The sequence below is a fragment of the Equus asinus genome, chromosome 5 (assembly GCF_041296235.1).
Source record: "Equus asinus isolate D_3611 breed Donkey chromosome 5, EquAss-T2T_v2, whole genome shotgun sequence".
NCBI lineage: Eukaryota > Metazoa > Chordata > Mammalia > Perissodactyla > Equidae > Equus > Equus asinus.
The window spans coordinates 90,136,947-90,157,195 of NC_091794.1; the positions used below are offsets into that span (position 1 = coordinate 90,136,947).

Consider the following 20,249-nt stretch of genomic DNA (forward strand, 5'->3'; position numbering starts at 1 on the left):
TGGGTCCTTTTCTTGGGGGTCACCCTCCTGTGGGGAGGGGTGACCAGCTCTGGCCTCCCAGGCCCTACCCATCCTTGAGTCGTGACTTCCCACCTCATGGCCGGAGCCTCGCCTGCTGGCCATCTTGAGCAGAGGGGAGGGCAAGGCCACGTGGTTTGAGGCGGCCTCACTCTGTCACTCTTTCCACCTGGGCGGGAAAGCAGGAGAGAGGGGGCAGCACAGCAACTGTCCCTTGCTTCTCCCCTAGGGATTTCAAGGCCAGCCAGGCTTTCCAGGCCCTCCGGTGAGTGAACACAAAGCCAGTTCTGTCTGACGCCATCCTGTCTGGGAGGGGCAGACCTGACCAGGCCAGGCTGAACAAGGACAGGCCTGGGGAGGGGAGGGGAGGCAAGAAGCATGGGAGGAACGGCCTGGGTGGCCAGGCCTCATTCCAGGAGCTGGGACCTGGAGAGCAGGGCCTCTTGGGTGGGCCTCAGCCCCACAGGCCAGCCAGACTCAACGTTCCTGGTGGTGTTTCCAGGAAGTCAAAATGCATCACATTAACAACAGTGAAGCAGGAGGAAGAAGGAAGGCAGCTCCCCCTCTGGCCCCACTTTCATTCCCACCTTCTCCTTTATTGATATAGGGTCCCCCTGGATTCCCAGGCAAAGCTGGAGCACCTGGACCACCCGGCCCCCAAGCAGAGAAGGTGAGAAGAACCCCAAGCTGGCCACAGTCACAGATCTGAGCCATGCAGTTCCCGTGGCCCTGGGCCACCCCAGCATCAGGCCTTTGGAAATTCAGGAACTGACTCCGTTATATCAAGGGTGGGGAAGGAGACCTCCAGGAAGGGCCCAGCAACTGCTTTAGGGCAACAGGGCCGGGTGGACCCATGGGCCCCAGGGATGGCAGCTGGACCAGGATGCCCGCCAGCCTCTGTGCAGCTGAGGGCCCTGCCTGTTGGGAGAGGTGGGTGGGGAGGAGGCAGAGGGCTGTAAGGGGAGGTGGGTGACTAGAATGCGACCGGCCAGCCCAGGCCAGCTTCGTCTCTTTGAGGGGAGGGCGAGGAGTTGAGTGGGGGGAAGCCATACAGCAGGAGGTGCTCTGGGCCTTTGCCTTTGTGCCTGACAACATGGCAAGGGGGAATGGGCCTCTCGGGCAGCCGTGCTCAGGTGGTCCCCAAGGACCCAGGAGGGCAGGTGCAGCCTGTGACCTGGTGACAGGGTGGGAAGAGGCAGAGTCTGGGGGGCTCTCACCCTGGCTGCCCCTGGGCTTGGCTGAGTAAACTTTAGAGACTAGCTCTGCCTTCCTGTCTCAGCTCACCCTCTGGGCCCCCCAGATGTGACAAATAGGTGGTGTAAGAGGCCCCAAGATTGACTTCTGAGCTTGGGGTAGGCAGAGATCATGGTCCAGAGGGAAAGGCAGGAGGCCTGCAGCCTCGGGGCGCCTCTTTCCCCTGGATGCATGCGGCGCAGCCTCCAGAGCTGGAATGGGTTATAGAAGCACCATCTTGGTCTAACTTCTCACTGTTTAGGTGAGGAAACTGAGACCCAGAGAGGTCAGGGGCCTCCCAGGGGCGCACAGCAAGTTAGCAGTAGAACTGAGACTTCCCTCCCTGCCCAGGAGAGTCCCCAGGCCCCTGGCTGCCTCCCCAGAGCTGGTGCCTATCAGCTATGGTTGAGGCAGTGAGGGGTGCCACCTCCCTTCCCTTCTCGGTGGGGCACCTGAGGAACAGCCCCTGCCAGAGCCCCTGTGCTGGCTCTGTACCCCAGTGCTGCCTGCTCTCCTTGGGCTGGTCATTGCAGAGAATCCCAAACCTCTGGCCAGTGGTTCTCCATGCCAACTCCCTGTGGGGCTGACATTTCCTGGGGCTGTGCTGACCCCTCCTGGTAGCAGGTGGCATTGCAGTGCCATCCAGAGCTCTTTGTTTCCCCCTGTGGGGTCTCTAGCTGGATCCCTTCCCCTCTGCCACCCCCACAGCCACTGCGGCGGGGCAGCCACCCTCTCCCCACTGGGGAATGCAACAGCCCTCCTAACTAAGTTGCCTGCCTCCCCCTCCCTTCTCTAGTAGACGTTCTAATTCATACATCTGCTCTCATCACTCCCTTGCTTTGAACCATCAATGGCTCCCCAGTGCCTGTAGCGGTGGTTTTCAGATTTTATTTTGTAGTCCTTGAGCCTTTTCATCACACAAAAGCTCATGTGAATCCTTGATCTATAAAACAGATGCAAGTGGAGCTGCTCTGGCCAAGGCAAAGGTAGGGGTTCTGGAGTCCCACCCTCTGGGCCTCCTCTTGGTACTCCCATGTCCGAGGCTCCTCCAGGAACCCCCAGGGCTCTGAGAAGTACAGTCTGAAAACCCCTGGTCTGCTGGATAGAGTCTAGTGTGGTGTTCAGGGCCCTCCCCAACCAGGCTCTTGCTCCTCCTGCCTCCTCTCCCACCCCGCCCATCACAAGGCCCCTCAGACACCCCGGCTCAGCCAGGCAGGGGACCATTTCCAAATCTTCATCCTTCTCTGAAGTTCCCTCTGGCATGCCCTTCTCTCCTCCACTTGCCCTAATCCCGGACAGCCTTCAGAGTCTAGCATCTGGTGACTCTTCTGTGGCACTTTCCCTGACCCCAGCCAGAGCAAGCTGCTCCCTCTTCTGAGCTCCTACAGCTCCTTATTCACACAGAGCACATGGACTGTTGTATTTCCCTTGATTGTGGTGGGTCTGTGACCCTCACTAGACTGGGAGCTCCTTGAGGACAGGGGCCACCTTGTTTTCACCTTGGGGAATCAGAGCCGCAGAGTGCCGGGCGCCTTGTTGGGACCAATATGAACTGAATGTGTGCTGTCAGTTCAGCACATGTTCCTGAGCACCCACCATGCCAGTCCCTGGTCAACCCTGAAGAAGATGCTGGACTGAGTAGGCCCAGTCTCCTCCTCACGGAGCAGTGAAGAAAGGGGGATGCTTTGCAGATGAAAACAGGTCCTCTTGGGGGAGTGGTGTGTGGAATATATCCGGTTAGGCCAGAACAGAACCGGGGTTAGAAGCCAGCTGTCCTGACTTCCAGTAGGCACCAGAACCTGCGGCCCAGGGCCTCATCTCCCGGGGCGGGGTAAGGCCCTGCTGACTTTGTTGGGGGGCTTGCTTCCAGGGCAGTGAAGGAATGCGAGGCCCATCAGGCATGCCTGGTCCCCCTGGGCCACCAGGATCTCCTGGGATTCAGGTGCGTGTGTGCCCTCTTAGCCTGACAGGCGTGGGGGGGGGGGGGTGGGGCATATGTGTGTGTGGGGGGTGTGTGCATGTGTGTGTGTGCTCCTGGGTGTGTGTGGTAGGGGTGGGAGTTGGGTGTGGGGTAGAGAGGGTGGAGGGGCTGGGTCAGGTACCCCACCTCCCAGGGCTCCAGCTCAGGCCTGCACAAATGCCTTTTTCTGGTTTTCAGGGCCCTGCTGGCCTGGATGGTCTGGATGGAAAGGATGGCAAGCCTGGCTTGAGGGTGAGAAGACGGGCTCAGGAGGCCACCCCCTTCCTCCTCCAAAGTCAAGGGAACCGCCCCCCTCTGTCAGGGGGTGCCATGCCCTCTGCCTTTCAGCACACCCCACCTCCCAGATGGCCCCAGAGCCCCTTGGTTTCTCAGTTCTCCTGGCAGCCTTAGCCAGGTTGGATGACCTGGGCCTCACCAAGGCAGGACGGTGAAGGGAGTAAATTTATATCTAGAAACTCAGGCAACTAATGGAACTAGGCTGGTGTCAGGAAGAACAGGCTGCAGACATGGAAGGGCTTGAGTGGCCCTGGCTCCTTGTGTCTGGTTTTGCTGGAGAATCCAAGAGGGATGGAACATGGCAAAGAGCAGAGTACCAAGGTCAACCCCCTTCAGCCCCCCAGAAAAGGAAAACTGAGGTTCAGAGAGGGCCTGGGATTCACTCAGGGTCCACAGGCAGGCAGGCTGAGCCCAGCCTGGATTCGTCCCTCTGCCCCCACATGACATTCCCTCCATCCTAGGATAGCTGGGGGAGGAGCTGGAGAAAGGGGAAGACAGTGGTGAATGAGATGGGTACAAGCCAGACAAAGCTCCTGTCTCAGTGCCCCTGGTCTCTTTCCCTAGGGGGACCCTGGTCCTGCTGGCCCGCCTGGACTCATGGGACCCCCGGTAAGTGCCAGCTGCAGGAAGGAGCTGGGGGCTCGGGGGTCCCAAAGCTGAGCAGGTGCAGGTTCTGCCTTGGCGGGTGGGGCAGCTCGAATCCAGATCCTCCGTGGACCACGCTCTGACTTTCGATGGGTTTGATCTGTTTGAGGAAGGAGGAGTGGGACGTGGACTCTGCTTGAGCCCTGCTTTTTCTTCCAGGGCTTCAAGGGGAAAACAGGACATCCTGGCCTTCCAGGGCCCAAGGTAAGGCCCTGGTGCCATCTGCCAAGCAAGTGTTCTCAGCTCCCCTGGAGGCCTGACCCCAGGCAGACGTGGCAGCCTAGCCTGAGCAGATGTGCCACCTGACCCTTGGCTGAGATGCCCTCCCAGCCTCCAAGCCTCTGAGGCCACTGGCGCCTGGCAGACTGGCTCAGGCCTCCACCGTCTACCAACCTGAGGACATCAGAGGGCTGCTGGCCAGAGCCGGGGCAGGTGTCCGGACCCCGCTGATGTGGGGTCAACTTGGTGTGGGGGAAGTCAAGTGGAGGTCTGGTGAGCTCCAGTTGCCCCTCTCTCTTCCAGGGTGACTGTGGAAAACCAGGCCCCCCAGGCAGCAGTGGCCGGCCGGGAGCAGAGGTAAGGGCCTGGGGTCTGCACTGTTGCCTGTAGACAGCCCTTGGGCTCTGCTGAGTCTGGCATGCAGCCACTTCCTCCTGCTCACTGTCCGAGGGGCTGTGCTGTCATTGGCCTTCTGGGCCGGGGGTGGGGGGCGAGCTTTTGCCCAACACTGCACATCTTGACTGTCTCCCTCCTCTTAAGGGTTATAACTGACTCCCCTCACTCCGGGCTACTGGGTCACTGATGTAAAAGGCAGGGCCTGACCTTCTCAGCGGGGTCTCCTGCTTTCTCTCTCCAACAAGACCCCTGGGCATGGCTGGTCCCTCAGGCCCTGGAAGGCTTAAGCCTGGAGGCCAGGGCTCTGTTGCGCTCCTCTGACAACCGGCCTTCCGTCTGCCCTGCTCAGCCCTCTCCCACCGAACAGCCCATGTGTGTAAGGCTCTTCTGTGTCATTTCTTCCCTTTTCTGTCTCCTGCAGGGTGAGCCCGGTGCCATGGGACCCCAGGGAAGACCCGGCCCCCCCGGCCATGTTGTGAGTTAAACTGTTTCTATCTCTGCCTCTGTGAGAGTTAGGATTCCACTGGGGCTGGATGGTGGTGGGCAAGCTGGTGATGGTCTGAAAGATCTGGCCACTGGAGCAGCTGTAGCCACGTGGGGCAGTAAGGGGCTTTGGGATCACCCAGTCCAGTGGTTCCCAGGCTTTTTGCCATTTTGTTGTTTTCTGGGCATATTAGAGTTTACTTATCAAAGATCACTCACTTATTCAACAAATAATTCTTGAGCCCCTGTTCCATGCCAGGCACTGGGCTATGGCAGTGAGCGAGACGGACAAGCCCCTGATCCCAGGGCTTCCATGCAGGGACAACAAACAGAAACTAACACAGAAGCATCAGGCAGTGATGTGATGTCACAGGAGGGACTAGGAGGTGATGTTAGAGGAACCTTTACTGGAGAAGTGGCATTTGAGCTGAGGCCTGAATGTTAAAAAGGTGCCAGCTGGGGTGGGGGGGAGCTGATTCAAAGAGCCTGAGGCTGGGAGGGGCTTGGTGTGTTTGGGGAACTCCAAGGTCAGTGTGGGAACGGGAAAGCTGAACTTAGAGAGGACGTGATGCAGAGGGTGGAGGACCTCAGAGTCAGGGTCCTGAGAGAGGGGTGGGCGTGCACGTGGAAGCAGAGATACTGCCCGGGAGGCGTTGGCAGCAGTGGAGGATGGTGGTGGTGGAGCAGGGTAGCAGTGGACAGACCCCGCATGTGTCTGGAGGTGAGGACTTGCTCCTGGCCTGGATGGGGAGGGGGCGGGGGGTGGAAAGAGAGGAGTCAAGGGTGACTGCTGGATTTTGCTTGAGCAACTGGGTAAGTGGGTGGCATGTTTACTGAGGTAGGATGCCTTGGAGAGGATATTTATTCAGCACTAATGGATTTCCCATCTACTTTCCTCATCAGCAACGTAGACAACTGCCAATGGGCACCTTTGATCAGTGCGATGCGCTGAGCTGATGGGGTTCCAGAGAGAAGCAAGTGCACTGGCATTTTATTGCAGACATATTGCAGCTGGCTGTACAATTTCCAGGAGGCTTTTGGGAATGTTAAAAATAGTTCATGGCCAATAAAAGGAACTCTCAGGGCCTCTTCACTATTTTTATGGATCTCAAGGGGTCCAGAGGTGCTGGATTGGGGACCCCAGGTCTAGCCCAGTCCTGCCTCATGTTACAGATGAAAGAAGGAGTCACACACTCTAAATTGTGTCCCCACTGGAAACTCACTGAGGGCCTGGGGACGAGGGGAGCACAAGGTTCCTCTTCTCACCTCTGTCTGTCCAGCCCAGCCCCCTGCTGTGTGCCAGTCCCCAAGCAGGACATTCCTGCCCCAGGAGACTTGAGATGAGTAGCACAGAGTCTGTGCCTCTGGAACTTTCCATCTGGGAGTGTGGAGGGAAGTGCTCTGAGAGAGACCTGTGTGCCCTGGGGTTCAGAGAAGGTGTAGCTCTGACCAGGGAGGTGACGTCTGAGCGGTGCCTCAGAGGTGAGGATGTGAAGAAGGACGGGAGGGCATTCAGACACCGCGCAGCGCAGGCAGGCCGGAGCACTGCCGCCTCTTAGTCTCATCGCCCTCCAGTGCTGGGGAGCTGCAGGAGACCAGGGAGGCCTGGGTGCTGGCTGGGAGCTTATTCTGTGGCTGCTGGGGTTGGTGCTGAGCGCACCCCCCTCATCCCATGCTGCACGCAGAGCCCCAGCTCCCGGTCTTTGCTCCTCCCACAGAGCAGAAGGAAGTGAGGGGCCTCAGAAGACCCAGGCCCACGTAGTTAGCTCCCTCGGGCCTGTGCCCTCTGCACTTGGCTCTGGTTATGGCTCCCAGGCCGTCCCCTCAGCACAGCCCCAGGGGTACCACTCAGTGTGCGGCTGGCGTGAGGGCCCCGTGCGCTCAGGGACCCCAGGCCTCAGCTCTGGCCCAGATCTTCTGGCAGAAGCTCAAGTGCAAGACCAGAAGGGAAAGAGGATTTAGGGAAGAGAATGGAGCTGCCAAAGTTCAGGGCTCGTTCTTGCTGTCGGTCCCTCGCTGCCTCCCAGGGGCCTTATTACTGGAGCCTCTTTCCATCCCACTGACTTCGCCTCTCTTTAGGGGCCACCGGGGCCTCCCGGCCAGCCAGGCCCAGCTGGGATCTCTGTAGTGGTGAGTGACATACTCCCCTCATCCCTCCCTCCAAGGCGTTTGGCCCTGCTCTGCTGTGGGCTCCTTTCAGAGGGAGCTGGGGGATGGAGAACATCCCCCCACTTCCCTGTCATCAGCTTCTCCTGCTCCAGAGAGGTCCCCAACCGGCATGTGGTGAAGGCCTTCAGAGAGGACTCGAGGCCATCCTAGGGCCCTGCCCCAAGTTCAGGCAGTGCCACCTGCTCCTGTGGGGCCTGGGGGTGGGGGCCGTGGGCCCTGGTACATGATGGGATGTCTGCCTCTGCTGTGTGGGGTTCACTTTTCCCTCTCCCCATGCCCATTCCTTTTCTCTAGGGCCTGAAAGGAGACCGGGGACCCACTGGAGAAAGGGGCCTTTTAGGCCTTCCAGGCCAGCCGGGCCCACCTGGACACCCTGGGCCCCCGGTAAGACCCCACATCTTATGGCGCAGCCCCAGGGGGAGGGGCCAATTGGCTTGGAGCGCAGCACTGCACGTCTGGGTCTCCAGGGAAGGAGAGGCTGTTAGGGTGGAAGATGGTAGCATGGAGCTTGTGCCTGAGGATTGCATCATATTTAGAAGAAAAGACAAGCTCTGCAAGAGAGCTGTACACCAGGCCACTGCCTGACCATGCACCAGCACCACTGGTGCAGATCCCTCCACTAGGTGTCAGACAGGGGACGCCTGGCTCTGTTCTGCCTGCCTCCCTCTGCCCCCTCCCCAGGGGCACTTGTTGGTAACCACAGACAATCAGTAATGTCAGGAACCAGAACCGCAGTGCCTTTACTGTAGCTCTCTCAGCGGCTCAGAAACCACTCCTTGGTCTCAGCTACTGTTTAATGCTAAGAGCACTAATATATTGGTCACTGACCACATGCTGAACGGCCAACTAAGTGCTTGACGTTTTGTCGTTTAATCTATACCACAACCCTACTGAGTAGGTCAGATTGCCCCCATTTTACAGAAGAAACCAAAAGCTCAGCAAGGTTAAGTAGGCCGCCCCAAGTCACACAGCTAGTGAGTGGAGGAGTCTGCCTGATTCCAGAACTTGCATCCTTAGCAGTTCTGCACTACTCCCTCTTTCAAAGGTTCCAGACAGGTGAACCACACCAGGTGGAACTGACTGCCGGTCTCAGGGATGAAAAGTCTGCTGGGGAGCTGAGGCAGGAGCCCAGGTCTCCTAGCCCCCAGCTCAGGGTGCCTTCCATCAAAGCAGACTCTCTTCTGAAAGCAGTAGCAATGACCCTGGGGCTGGGGACCTGGAAGGGGTGGATGACTCCAGCCAGTGCAGGGGCGATCCGTGGGCCCATCTGCCAGAAGGGTTGAGTGTCGCCTCCTACTCACTCTGATTTCTGCCGTGGAATCTGGGCAGGCAGGTCTCTCCAACCCCACGCCATCACTGCTTACAGGCTCAGAAGCCTCCAGGGTCCCTGGAAGAAGCTGCCAGTTGCTTTGCAGTCACAGATTCCTCTTCCCCAGCACCCCACTGGAAGTGGGCTGGATGGGGGAGACAGCCTCCTATCCTGGGGAGGGAGCAGGCTCAGGCTCGCCCTGGCCAATCTGTGGGACCTCACTGAGGACAGAGGTTCACAGTTCACGCCTTCATTCAGCAAACATTTAACATATACTCAGAGCCAGGGAAGGTGCAAGATGCTGGGATCTCAAGCAAGGAGCAAGGCAGGCGCAGTCTACTCTTTCCTCATAGAGCTCAGTCAGGGAGGTGGCCGGGAGCTGTCAGTGTGGGGCCTCCGGGAGCTGACTGGAGTATCAGCATGGGGCTCCAGAACCAGGCTGGAGTGTGGGGTGGGGGCCTAAGTTTCCACAGCCTGTGCCCATAGTGTTGGGGGGGTGGGGGAGGATCATGGCTCCTTGGTGGAACGGGGGCTGGGCATGTCTGGTGGGCAAGGTGAGGCAAGCTGGGTTGGCACTCATCGTATTTCCATCGCTCTCTACTCCCCAGGGTGAACCTGGTGCCGATGGTGCAGCTGGCAAAGAGGTACCGATGTGCTGGCTTCTCCTTTTCTCTTGGGGCTGCTTCTTCTTGCTCTTCCCTTGCCCTGACCCTTCTTTGTTCATTCAGTAAATGTTCCCTGTATTTACAGATCAGCTCTGGACAGATGTGCAGGACATGGTAGCCCTTGTTGCTCTGGGGAGAGGAACTGGGGACTAGGGGACAAGGACGAGAGTGAGACTTGTTGTTCACTAATTTTGTTTACCATGTACCTGGTGAGAAAGAGCTAATAATAATAATAATAATAATAATAATAAATTCCAAACAAACATTTCCTGGGCACTAGCTCTTGCCAGGCCCTCCAATATGCCACAGACGGGCCCTTTCATTCTGACTTCTCGCTTCTTTTTGTTTGTGACAAGGGACCTAACCAATCTGATTACAAAGGCCATGCCCTAGGGACGTCATTCTCCCTTCCACCTGTCCACCCCTCTGTTGGCAGGGAGGCTGCCATCCTTTCTCACACAGCGCCCAGCTGGACACGGCCTAGGGGCCTGGGGCTGTGGAAGGTGGCCCTTTCACGGCACCTGCTTCCCCAGGACAGCTCAGAGATGTTGTTGCCTAGACTTGACCTCTGACTTTTGCTTTCCTCTTAGGGACCCCCTGGAAAACAGGGACTCTATGGACTTCCTGGTCCAAAGGTGAGTGGGCACTGGCTGGGTTTGAGAGAAGAAGCTCATGAGTTGGTTAAGCCTAGCACCAAACCATGACTTTCGCCGTGGAGAGGGGACGCAGGAAGGCCAGCGGGCAGGGAAAATAAGTGGGCAGAACTTGGAACAACCTCATCTCTGAAGACTTCTCACATGGAGCTATTTCGGGGTTCTTTGCTATGGTTGGGAGAATGGAAATCTCCAGTTCATTGATTGATTCATTCATTCATTTATTCATTCTGCAAGCATCTGCCTGATCTTCTTTCTGTTCCAGGCCCTCTGTCCTAGTCTTGGGTAAACAGAGGTCCCTGAACAATCGCTGCTCACTTAGTCCAGTCACATTTACCCTAGAGCATGGCAAGTCCAGAGGAAGGTTAGACGTAGCACTGTGGGGTCAGAGGGAGGGAGCCAGCATCTCGGCCTGGGGAACCAGGGAGGCTGTGCAAAGAACAGGAACATTTCAGCTGAGTAGGAGGAGTGCCCTAGGTAGAGAGGAGGGGAAGGGCGTTCCAGGCAGGGAGGACTAAGACAGCCTGGCCGAATCAGAGAGTTATACCCAGTGAGGTCTGGCTGGAGACTTCCTTGCAGTGACATGAGGCTGGAGAGGATGTGATCGGGACCATATCACCAATGGTCTTGAATGCCTGGCCAAGGAATTAGGGCTTTATCCTGAGGGCAGTTGGGAGCCATCAGAATTTCTAAGCAGGGAGTAACACCATGAGAGCTGTCTTCTAGAAGGACTGACCCAGGGGGCAGTGAAGCAGGGCAACCTGTCAGGATGCTGTGGCCAGAGCCCAGAGGGAGATGCTGGGGGCCCGCCAGGGGGATGGAGAGGAAGGGGCAGATTGCTGAGATGGCATGAGGTAGACTTGGCAGTCCTTGGCAATGCTAGACTGTGTCTTCCTGTCCTTGTAGGGTGATCCGGGACCTTCAGGACAGAAGGGCCAGGCAGGAGAGAAGGGAAGAGCTGGCATGCCTGGTGGGCCCGGCAAGAGTGGCTCCATGGGGCCTGTTGGGCCACCGGGTCCCGCAGGAGAGAGAGGCCACCCTGGATCTCCGGGGCCTGCAGGGAGCCCTGGATTGCCCGGGGTGCCTGGCTCCATGGTAAGGGGGAGGGGCTGGCAGCCATGGGCACTGTCTCACAGAACAGGCATGTGGGGTGGAGCATGGACTGTTTTAGACGCTCCTGCTGACATTCTCTGGGAAGGAGCATGACCCCCATATGGGTGGTTCTTAACTGTGTGGGGGAGGTTGGGGGGTTTGTGGATCCTTTCTCTAGAAAGATACCCTTATGCACAAAATATTTTGTGCCATTTCAGGGGGGTTAGGATTTTGGATTAAGTATCTGTGGAAGGCTTCTGGGACATTTGCCCCTCTCTCCATCCTTTATTTTCATAAAGTCTATTCCCAGGGGGAAGCACCAGGCTTGAAAGTATAATTGAGGTAGGTTTTATTCTCTTTCCTCAGGGAGACATGGTGAATTATGATGAAATCAAGAGGTTCATCAGACAAGAGATCATTAAAATGTTCGATGGTAATTGGCAGCTGGCTGGGTGGCAGTGGGGACCGCCTGCCCCTCCCAGCTGCTTCCCGCCCCGCCCTGGCCTCCTTTTCCTTAAAGCTCAGGATACTCCCCCGACTCGCCCGCCCCCTCACTTACAGGCATATGTTCAGTTTGACTGCAGACCTTCCTTGTCACCTGCTCTGTTCAGAGATAAAATGACTCCCTCCTGCCCTCCCCGAGCTCCCACTGGAGCAAAGGAGACAGACAAGAAAATTGACATCAAACGAGTCTGCATGAAGCGAGCTCTAAATAGAGGGGCGAGCAGCAGCCGTAAGATGGCTGGTGGGGTTTCAGTTTAGGTTTTCTTCCTGTCGTTGTCCATCCAGCTATGGCTGCTAGGGACTGGGGAAAGCATGGAGTGTATGCTGAAGGGGCTAGACATCTTGCTTGGGAAGCAGACGACCTTGAATGCTAGATAAGGAGTCTGGTCTTTATTTGAAGCCAGTGGTGAGCTAATGAAGGGTGCTGGAGGTGAGCGAGGCCGTAATCAGATCTGTGCTTCAGAAAGATCACCGTGGATGGCAGTGTGGAGGCGAGGGCACAGGAGACCCCTTAGGAGATGAACCCCCACGTTCCTTGCTTTAACGTCCCTCTGAAGAAAGGCTGTTTCAGACTCCATGCTGGCGGCCTGTCTGCAGCATCTACAGTCATTCTGAGTCCCTGGGGTGCTCTGTGACTTGTCCCTGTCCTTTCCTACAGAGAGGATGGCTTACTACACCTCCAGGATGCAGTTCCCCATGGAGATGGTGGCAGCCCCAGGACGACCGGGGCCCCCAGGGAAGGACGGTGCTCCAGGCCGGCCAGGCGCTCCAGGATCACCTGGGCTCCCTGGTCAGATTGGCAGAGAAGGACGGCAGGGCTTGCCAGGAGTGAGAGGTAGCTCTTTTGGGCAAATATGAGCATTTCAGGTCTGTTGTGAATATGATATTCGTGTGTACATGTGTGTTTCAAATAATCCGACTGGGCGTGTCATTTTCTGCTCTGGGATAGGACTTCTTATTTTATTTCTTTTGTCCCAGGATTGCCCGGTACCAAAGGTGAAAAGGGGGACATTGGTATTGGCATCGCAGGAGAAAATGGTCTCCCTGGTCCCCCAGGTAGGAGAAGCCAACATTTGAGACCATGAATCTAGAGCGGCAGAGATCTCCTTTCTTTCTGTTCCTCCAGTAACAGAGTTGTGTAGAACCTCAAATAACTACAGGCCTATCAACCGACATTTTATAGTAATGCCACTGTGTGCAAGACACTCTACTAGGCCATGTGGGGAGGAGGGGAGTGGAAGACTCCGGGCTTGCCCTCAAGTCCTAAACTGGGCTAGCATGGTGCAATGGAAGAGAGCGGACCATAGTGGGGCCAGGGAATGCGAGTTCAAGTCCTGCTCTGCATCTTACTGGCTGTATGACCTTGATAAGGTCAAATTAAGCCAGGCCGTATAACCTCAAAGAGAATGAACAAAGCCTGATGGCCTGGCTCTGAGACCCAGCTTCACTGCTCACCACATGTGCGACCTCTCTGAGCCTCTGTCCCCATCTCCAAAATGAGATTAGTTCCTTTCTCACAGAATTGTTGTAAAGATTTGATGAATAACACATTAAAAGCACTCACCTTGCACCTGGCCCAGGGATGCTCTCAATAGCACTAGCCAGTAGTATTGTTGTTCTTGTCAAATTAATGTAAGGATCCGGTCAGGTCTTCATGAAACGTGTCATAACCTGAGAAATAGTCATCAAATGTCAGGTATTATTTACTATGACCATTATTTTTCTTTTCTTATGATCTGGGTCTCCTGATTGTCCTTCTCTGACTCCTCCCTCCCTAGGTCCTCAAGGTCCTCCAGGGTATGGCAAGATGGGGGCAACTGGACCAATGGGCCAGCAAGGCATTCCTGGCATCCCTGGTCCCCCAGGCCCCATGGGCCAGCCAGGCAAGGCTGGCCACTGTAGCCCCGCTGACTGCTTTGGGGCCATGCCAATGGAGCAGCAGTACCCACCCATGAAAAACATGAAGGGGCCTTTTGGCTGAAATCCCCATCTCCGTCAGATGAAGGACTCCATTGGGCACAAATGGCTAAAACTTATAGGACTCTGTGATGGGTTGTGAATGTTTGGGGTTTTTTTAATTGCTATTAATATTTTTTTATCAATAAATAAAGAAACAAAACTATCTGCAGTCCTACTTCCAGGGGGTTTCTCTGGGGCTGCAGCTGTATCTCCCTGTCATCTTCCTTTTGTCATTTGGTCCCAGGGTCAAAAAAGGGCATTTCCCTCATTGTCTGTGGTCACCCAGTGGAGCTGTGGGATGCCGCTGTATAGGGTGTCCCCCAGCTCAGCTCTCCTCTCCAGGTGCTTCAGAATCATCCTTTGGTCCTCTGGACCTTGTGTCCTGTCCTTCATAGCACACTGTCAGAGAAGGGGAATCACTCAGCCCCGCCCCACAATGGGCCAAAAGCAGGTTTGAAGACCCCACTTCCAGCTCATAAAGGCCCCTCCGTAGTCGCTTCCCTAAAGAAATCAGTGTTTGGTACCACACTTCTCCTCTGCCTACCCTCTTCACTTCTTGAATGTGACCCAAAGCCAATCCAGGTGGCACCCTGGGAGCTGCGGCCCAGTGCTGAGGTGTGCTCACCTGCCTGGCAGCACCTCCAAGTGCACAGTCTCTTCTTGCTGCTCCAGTAATTCTGTGATTACACAGCCTGTGCAAACAGGAGGAAAGAGAGGCTCCAGCCCCTGGCCTAGGCAGCCAGGCAACGCTTCTCCGGGAAGTGAGATGGAACCTCCTGTTTGCATGGCCCTGTCACCAGCTCGCCTGGACTGCAAATGGCATCTTTTGTTATTCTTTGTTGATCTAACATGCGTGGTTTTCTGTCCATCTTAGCCTAGGCTTTCAGGGACAGGCTGCATCAGTGCCAAGGGGTCATGGCAAGCCAGGCTCCAAGCTAAGCTCATGGTCCTCAAAGTCCACTGGGAATTTGGTGATCTATCTGCTGTCTCCTCCATATGTAAAAAGGCTAAGAAAAAAAAAAAGACAGCAAGTTGAATATTATAGAAACATTCTGTTTCAAGCTTCTTCCTTCTCTACTTTTCAGATCTCTTGTCCTGATGGGCTGGCTGCCCCATGAGAAAGCAACAGGGCACATCCAGAGAGACTTCCAAAGAAAGCCTTTTTACTGGCCTGAGCTTTCTGGAAAGTTTATTCAAGTTGGATAAACTTCAAAGGGATCACAGAGCAGGCTGAGAAATGTACCAAGTCTAAATGCTTATCCAAAATGCCTGAAGCCTGCAAACGGCCTGTCAAATCCTTCCAGAGCTGGCATTTCCAGCACAGCTCAGAAAATTCCCTTTGGGGCGGTTAGGCCCCAAATACCAGGCGACCAGCCTACTGATCGCTTTTCAGAACCTTTGCCCTATTTTTTGCCTGCCAGGAGCAGAGGTGTGCCAGTGGCATGAAATCAGGCAGACTCCCAAACACGCCTGGGTGTCTCACATGATGTTTTTAGATAAAGGAGGAGGGAATTCTTATTTTCAGTCTCACCAGCGATTCTCAGTGAACCCTGGTTCTAACATAAAACATTAAAAAGCAAATGCATCATCTTTGCACTGAAGTAGCAGCCAGTTTTGGACAGTGGCTGAGGACAGATGTTAAAGTGCTCCCATTGGAAGGCCAGCTTTCTCTTTCAGCCCAGTCTGCGAAGTGCTAGCTGATGATCGGCCTCGTGGTAAGGAGTGGTTGGCACGAGTAGAAAGAAAGAGAAGCAAGGACCAGCTGTTGAATTGAGTAGGTTGGCTTTGAAGGCCAGAGGGGAAAATTGCTATGAGGAAGCATCAAACTCATCCTCTTTGAGGGCCCCCAGGGAAAAGAGCATTCCAGAGTAAATGATGCTTTCTTCACTTTCTTCCCGAGTCAAATTCCTACCACTCTTAGGGGATTCCACGACAGGCTGGGTTTAAGCTTTCATGATTTGAGCACTTGTCTCCCTGGAGTTTAAAATTGCTGTATCTTCTTGGACCATGAAGAACCAGATGGAAAGCTGAATTTTATAGTCTCTTTTCTTACTGCGGTCAGCAAAAAATCCATGGATTTTCCTCCTAAATTCAGGTACTGGGTGAGCTGGAGAGAAAGGAAGGAGGCTCTCAAGCCGTCCACTCCTTTTAGGCAGCTTTCTCAAATTCCCACCCTGTTATTCTTCTGTCTTCACTTCTTAGTGTATTCCAGGCTTTGAAAGCAACACGCAGATCATTCAGATTGGCAACGTCTCACCTGTTGAGTCCATTTCCTCCTTGTCCTTTGTGCCAGGAACTGTACTAGGCTCTGGAGATTCAGAAGCAAACTAGACAGATATGGTCCCTGCCCCCACAGTGTCTATGGGGAGACCCGAGAGTTACAAAGGCAGTTACAATAAAGCGGGATGATGGGGCAGTACAGGTGCCAGGGGAGCACAGAGCTGAGGGACCTGCCTTGTCTAGACAGAGATGGATGTAGGCAGAGGGAACAGCATGTGCCAAGGGCCAGAGGTGATTGGGCACAGGACACTGAGTGATGAGACAGTGCAGTGTGGTCGGGATGTGGAGCGTGAGCAGGGGAGACAAAGGGAAGCAGGGTTTTACCAGAGGGTGTGTTGGGGCAGGTTTGCCTCATGGAGAACTCACCGATGACAGCGGGAAGAGTGGATTGGAGGGTCCTTAATTTGAGAGACCCTCTGCACTGTAAGATGGAGAAACAGCTGCTGCATATTTATTCTGCAAAGAAAAATCCCAAAATTTGATGCCTTCTGGAATTTAAATCTTCCTTTTTGTCATATTTTCCCCTCTCACCAGAATTCAACAGAATCTATTTAGACTCTTCATTCACATGTGGTCTGTTAACCCCTTACAAGACTAGATCTTTTTGCTGTTGTCCTGAATAGTCCATGGGAATAGAATGTATCAATGTACTCTCCATATGATCCCATAATGGAAGGGGAGCGTGGCCAAATTGCCATGTCTGCTGTTCTCATTTTTCTGTTGGTTCTGTGGAAAACTGAAAATCACCCTCTGATCCACAGCATCCTAGTGGAGTTTGAATTTCAGAACTGGAGCTAGTCAGAATCAAAGAGAATTAATTCCACAATAATTAAGTGGGTGTTGGTATTCCTTCTCAGTAAGCAATACCGGAGCTTGGTGCGGAGCCAGGATGCCTGGGAGGAGTGCTGTGTCTCTAGGGGAGGCGATATTTTCCAGTGGATGGTCCTTCCATTACCAAGCTCTGCCTCACCTCTAATGGCTCAACCACAGGGCTTCTGTGAACTCAGGAAAGTGCTCTGTGCTCTAAAAAGGGCTGGAATCCCAGTTTTCCCCTTTGGCTAAAGCTGAAACAATAACAGGAACTTCCCCACCCACCTCTGTCTGCCTCAGGTAGTTGAGGCTTTGGAAATGAGTTGATTGTTTTTCAGTCTTTGGAAGATCCTCATCTCCCTCTTATCCAGCCCTCTCCAAAGTAAACACATCTGGGCCTGCTGCAGGTCCTCAGCAAGCCCTGGACGTTGGCTTTGGCTGGTCTCTGACTGCCTGAGAGATGACTTGGATGCCCTGCCCCCGGATAGCACACATATCCCACAGACCGTTCTCCTAAGAGCCCTTTGCTGAGCAGAGAGGGCTGGGGGCGTGAAATTCTCATAGGAATCCAATCCTCAGCACCTAGAACAGAGCCTGGCAAGTGATGGGAACTCAGTAAGTTAATATGTTTGTGGAATAAAATGAGCGTGCGTCATATTACCCCAGTTTGCAGGCCAGGGGTCACGCTTCTCTCTCCCAGCAAATATCCCCTGACCTTCAGCCCAGACTACAGGACTTCTTCCCTTCGGAGATTTTGCATTTTGATTCTACCTATTTTTTGGACTTGCGGGGGGAGTGGTTACAAAGGTAAAGAGGACAAGACCTACTAAGTACTGAGCAGTTAAAAGATTGTGGATCTGGGTTCGAATCCTGACTTCTCCACTTGTCTTTTTGATACTAGGGAAGTCACTTAATCTCTCTCAGTCTCAGCTCCTCCTTATAATGGGTAATAGGATCTATCTCAAAGCATTGTGGTGAAAATGAAGCAACACATTGTACTCAGCACAATGTCTGGCACCTAGTAAGCATTCAATACAGGGTAATAATAATAATAACTACTAACAATTATTGAATGCATGCCACGCATTATTTTAGGCACTGCAGATAGGGGCGTGAATAAGAAAAGGACAGTCCTACAATACACATGTAAACTTTAAAGAGGACAATTCAAGTGGTGATAATTATTATGAAAAAATATGATATGACTAGATTGATATGATGACTAGAATGCAGCGGTGGTGGGGGCAATGCTACTTTAGATGCAGTGTCAAGGAACCCCCCCCCCAAAGAAGGTAATAGTTCAACTGAGACCTGCATGGCCAGGAGGGGCCAGCCAGTAAAGAGCCAAGGGAAGAGCATTCCAGACGGAGGGAAGAGCTAATCCAAAAATCCGGAGGTGAGAATGAGCTTGGGCTGGAGACCAGGCCAGTGTGGCTGGAGTGAACTGAGAAGGACAGCAGTGGGAGGAAGTGAGACTGTAGTTGCAGGCAGGGTCTTGGTCATATAGGGCCATGAAGGTCATAAGGATTTTAGATTTTATTACAAGAGTTACGGGAAGCCTCTGGAGGGGCTTAAGCCCAGGCATGATATTATCTGATTTACATTTAAGACAATCACTCTGGCTGCCCTATGAAGAACAGAGTGTGGCAGGAAGTGAAAGCAGGGCCGTTGGTCAGGAGGCTACTGCAGGGATCCACACCAGAGATGATGGTGTCTTGGGCTAGGGTGATGGCGCAAACAGGGAGAAAAGAGCAGATGCGGCTTTGTTTCTGAACCAGAGCAAATGGAGGAGGGGGAGTGAGTGGAGAAACAGGGGCCACACAAGAATGATCCTAGTCTTTGGCCTGAGAGACGGGGTGGATTTTCTGAGATGAAAGAGAGGAATGGGTTTTAGGAAAAATATCAAAGAGAACTCTTACACAAGGCAGGCTGGAATATAGCACAGTGACAGTACCAAGTGCAAAGGGAGGCAGACAGGAGAGCAGCTAACTCTGGAGCTGGGGGGAATGTGGGAGGGGTAGCTGGGGGATGGGACCAGAACTGAGCTTTGAAGGCCTGGAGATGGGAAGGCTGCTGGTCTGGTGAAAGGAGTGGTTTGAGCAAAAGCCTGGCCATGAGCAGGTGCAATAAGCTCATTTTTTCAAATCTCCTTACACGTTTGTTCTGGCAGCCCAGGCCACTGAGACTCAGAAAGGTTAAATAACTTGCCCAAGGTCACACAGTTAGAAAGGGGTAAATCAAGATCCTCACTCCAAAGCAAGGGTGCTGACTGGTGGACCCGAACATAGGAGTACAGAGGGGAAGACAGACAGGGGCTGTAAGACATAAGTTTGGAAAGGTGAGGTCAGGCCAAAGGTGAAGGGCCTGGAGTGCCAGAATAAAGAGGCTGGGCCTTATTTTGTAGGTGTACATGAAGAGGAGCCATTGCAGGCTGACCTGTGGGCAAGCATCATGACCGGTAATGCGATTTTGGAAAGTGCCTGGCTAGATGGTTACAAAGATGGCTAACGGATAACACCTCATAACACTATTCACTTATTTCTTTTTAAAAAATACAGTGCCAGGCACTGTACTAGGTAACTGGGGATATAATGACAGGCAAAAACAGACACAATCTGTGCCCACACGAAAGAACTTAACAAATTAGTCAATAAGCATTCAAACAAGTGTAGAGCCTGAACTACCAAGAGGCAAGTAAACACCTGTCTAGAAGGTCACTTAGTAACCAGGATTTGACCTTCTTTGGGGACCAGCCAAGACTTCTCTGCTGAGAACCGGGCATCCACTGACTTCAGTCCTAGGTCACACTCTGCCCTAACCCACCGTGAACTAGGGCAAGTCCCTGCCTCTCTGCACCACAATTTCCCCATTTATGAAAGAGGCCCTAGATGATCTAATTTTCCTCCCACTCTGATGGTTTGGCACTTTCTTTTCCAAAGACCACAGATCCTACTCCAATGCTACTAACTGGCATGTGGTGTCTCGATATTAGAGTGTAAGTACAGACGGTCCCCGACTTATCACAGCTTGACTAATGATTTTTGAACTTTACGATGTTGCCAAAGTCATACGCATTCAGCAGAAACCCTACTTAAAAATTTGATCTTCTTCCAGACTAGCGATATGCGGTATGATACTCTCTCATGATGCTGGGGAGCAGCCGGTCAGCCACGCTATCACGAAGGTAAACAACCGACATACTTACAACCATTCTGTACCCATAAAACCATTCCATTCTTCACTTTCAGTACAGTAGTCAATAAATTACATGAGCTATTCAACACTTCATTATAAAATAGGTTTTGTGTTAGATGATTTTGCCGAACTGTAGGCTACTGTAAGTGTTCTGAGCACACTTAAGCGATGATGTTAGGTAGGTTAGGTGTATTAAATGCATTTTCAACTTAGGATGGGCTCCCCATCACCAGTCAGGAACATCTGTACTTCCGCTGTTGCCTCTAGCCTTTGCAGTAGGGCTCGGGCGGTTCCCGGTTGTCACGGCAACCGCTAGGGCCCTCCTGGGGCGGAAACTTTGAGTGATGATAGCAACTACGCCA

At 53.7% G+C, this 20,249-nt stretch overlaps 1 protein-coding gene across 3 annotated transcripts in view; it reads left to right on the forward strand.

Annotated features, from left to right (window-relative positions):
* Positions 1 to 13,762, forward strand: part of COL16A1 (collagen type XVI alpha 1 chain) — a 50,611-nt gene extending 36,849 nt beyond the window's left edge. For all 3 annotated transcript variants that reach the window (XM_014837948.3, XM_014837949.3, XM_014837950.3), the window contains 17 exons: positions 248 to 283; positions 626 to 688; positions 3,122 to 3,193; positions 3,410 to 3,463; positions 4,073 to 4,117; positions 4,313 to 4,357; positions 4,676 to 4,729; positions 5,190 to 5,243; positions 7,331 to 7,381; positions 7,715 to 7,804; positions 9,338 to 9,373; positions 9,985 to 10,029; positions 10,954 to 11,142; positions 11,506 to 11,572; positions 12,302 to 12,478; positions 12,622 to 12,699; positions 13,422 to 13,762. In XM_014837948.3, coding sequence (XP_014693434.3) covers positions 248 to 283; positions 626 to 688; positions 3,122 to 3,193; positions 3,410 to 3,463; positions 4,073 to 4,117; positions 4,313 to 4,357; positions 4,676 to 4,729; positions 5,190 to 5,243; positions 7,331 to 7,381; positions 7,715 to 7,804; positions 9,338 to 9,373; positions 9,985 to 10,029; positions 10,954 to 11,142; positions 11,506 to 11,572; positions 12,302 to 12,478; positions 12,622 to 12,699; positions 13,422 to 13,624 — 1,359 coding nt within the window. In that variant the 3' untranslated portion in view covers positions 13,625 to 13,762. The remainder of the gene's footprint in view (positions 1 to 247; positions 284 to 625; positions 689 to 3,121; positions 3,194 to 3,409; positions 3,464 to 4,072; positions 4,118 to 4,312; positions 4,358 to 4,675; positions 4,730 to 5,189; positions 5,244 to 7,330; positions 7,382 to 7,714; positions 7,805 to 9,337; positions 9,374 to 9,984; positions 10,030 to 10,953; positions 11,143 to 11,505; positions 11,573 to 12,301; positions 12,479 to 12,621; positions 12,700 to 13,421) is intronic.
* Positions 13,763 to 20,249: the final 6,487 nt, after the last annotated feature.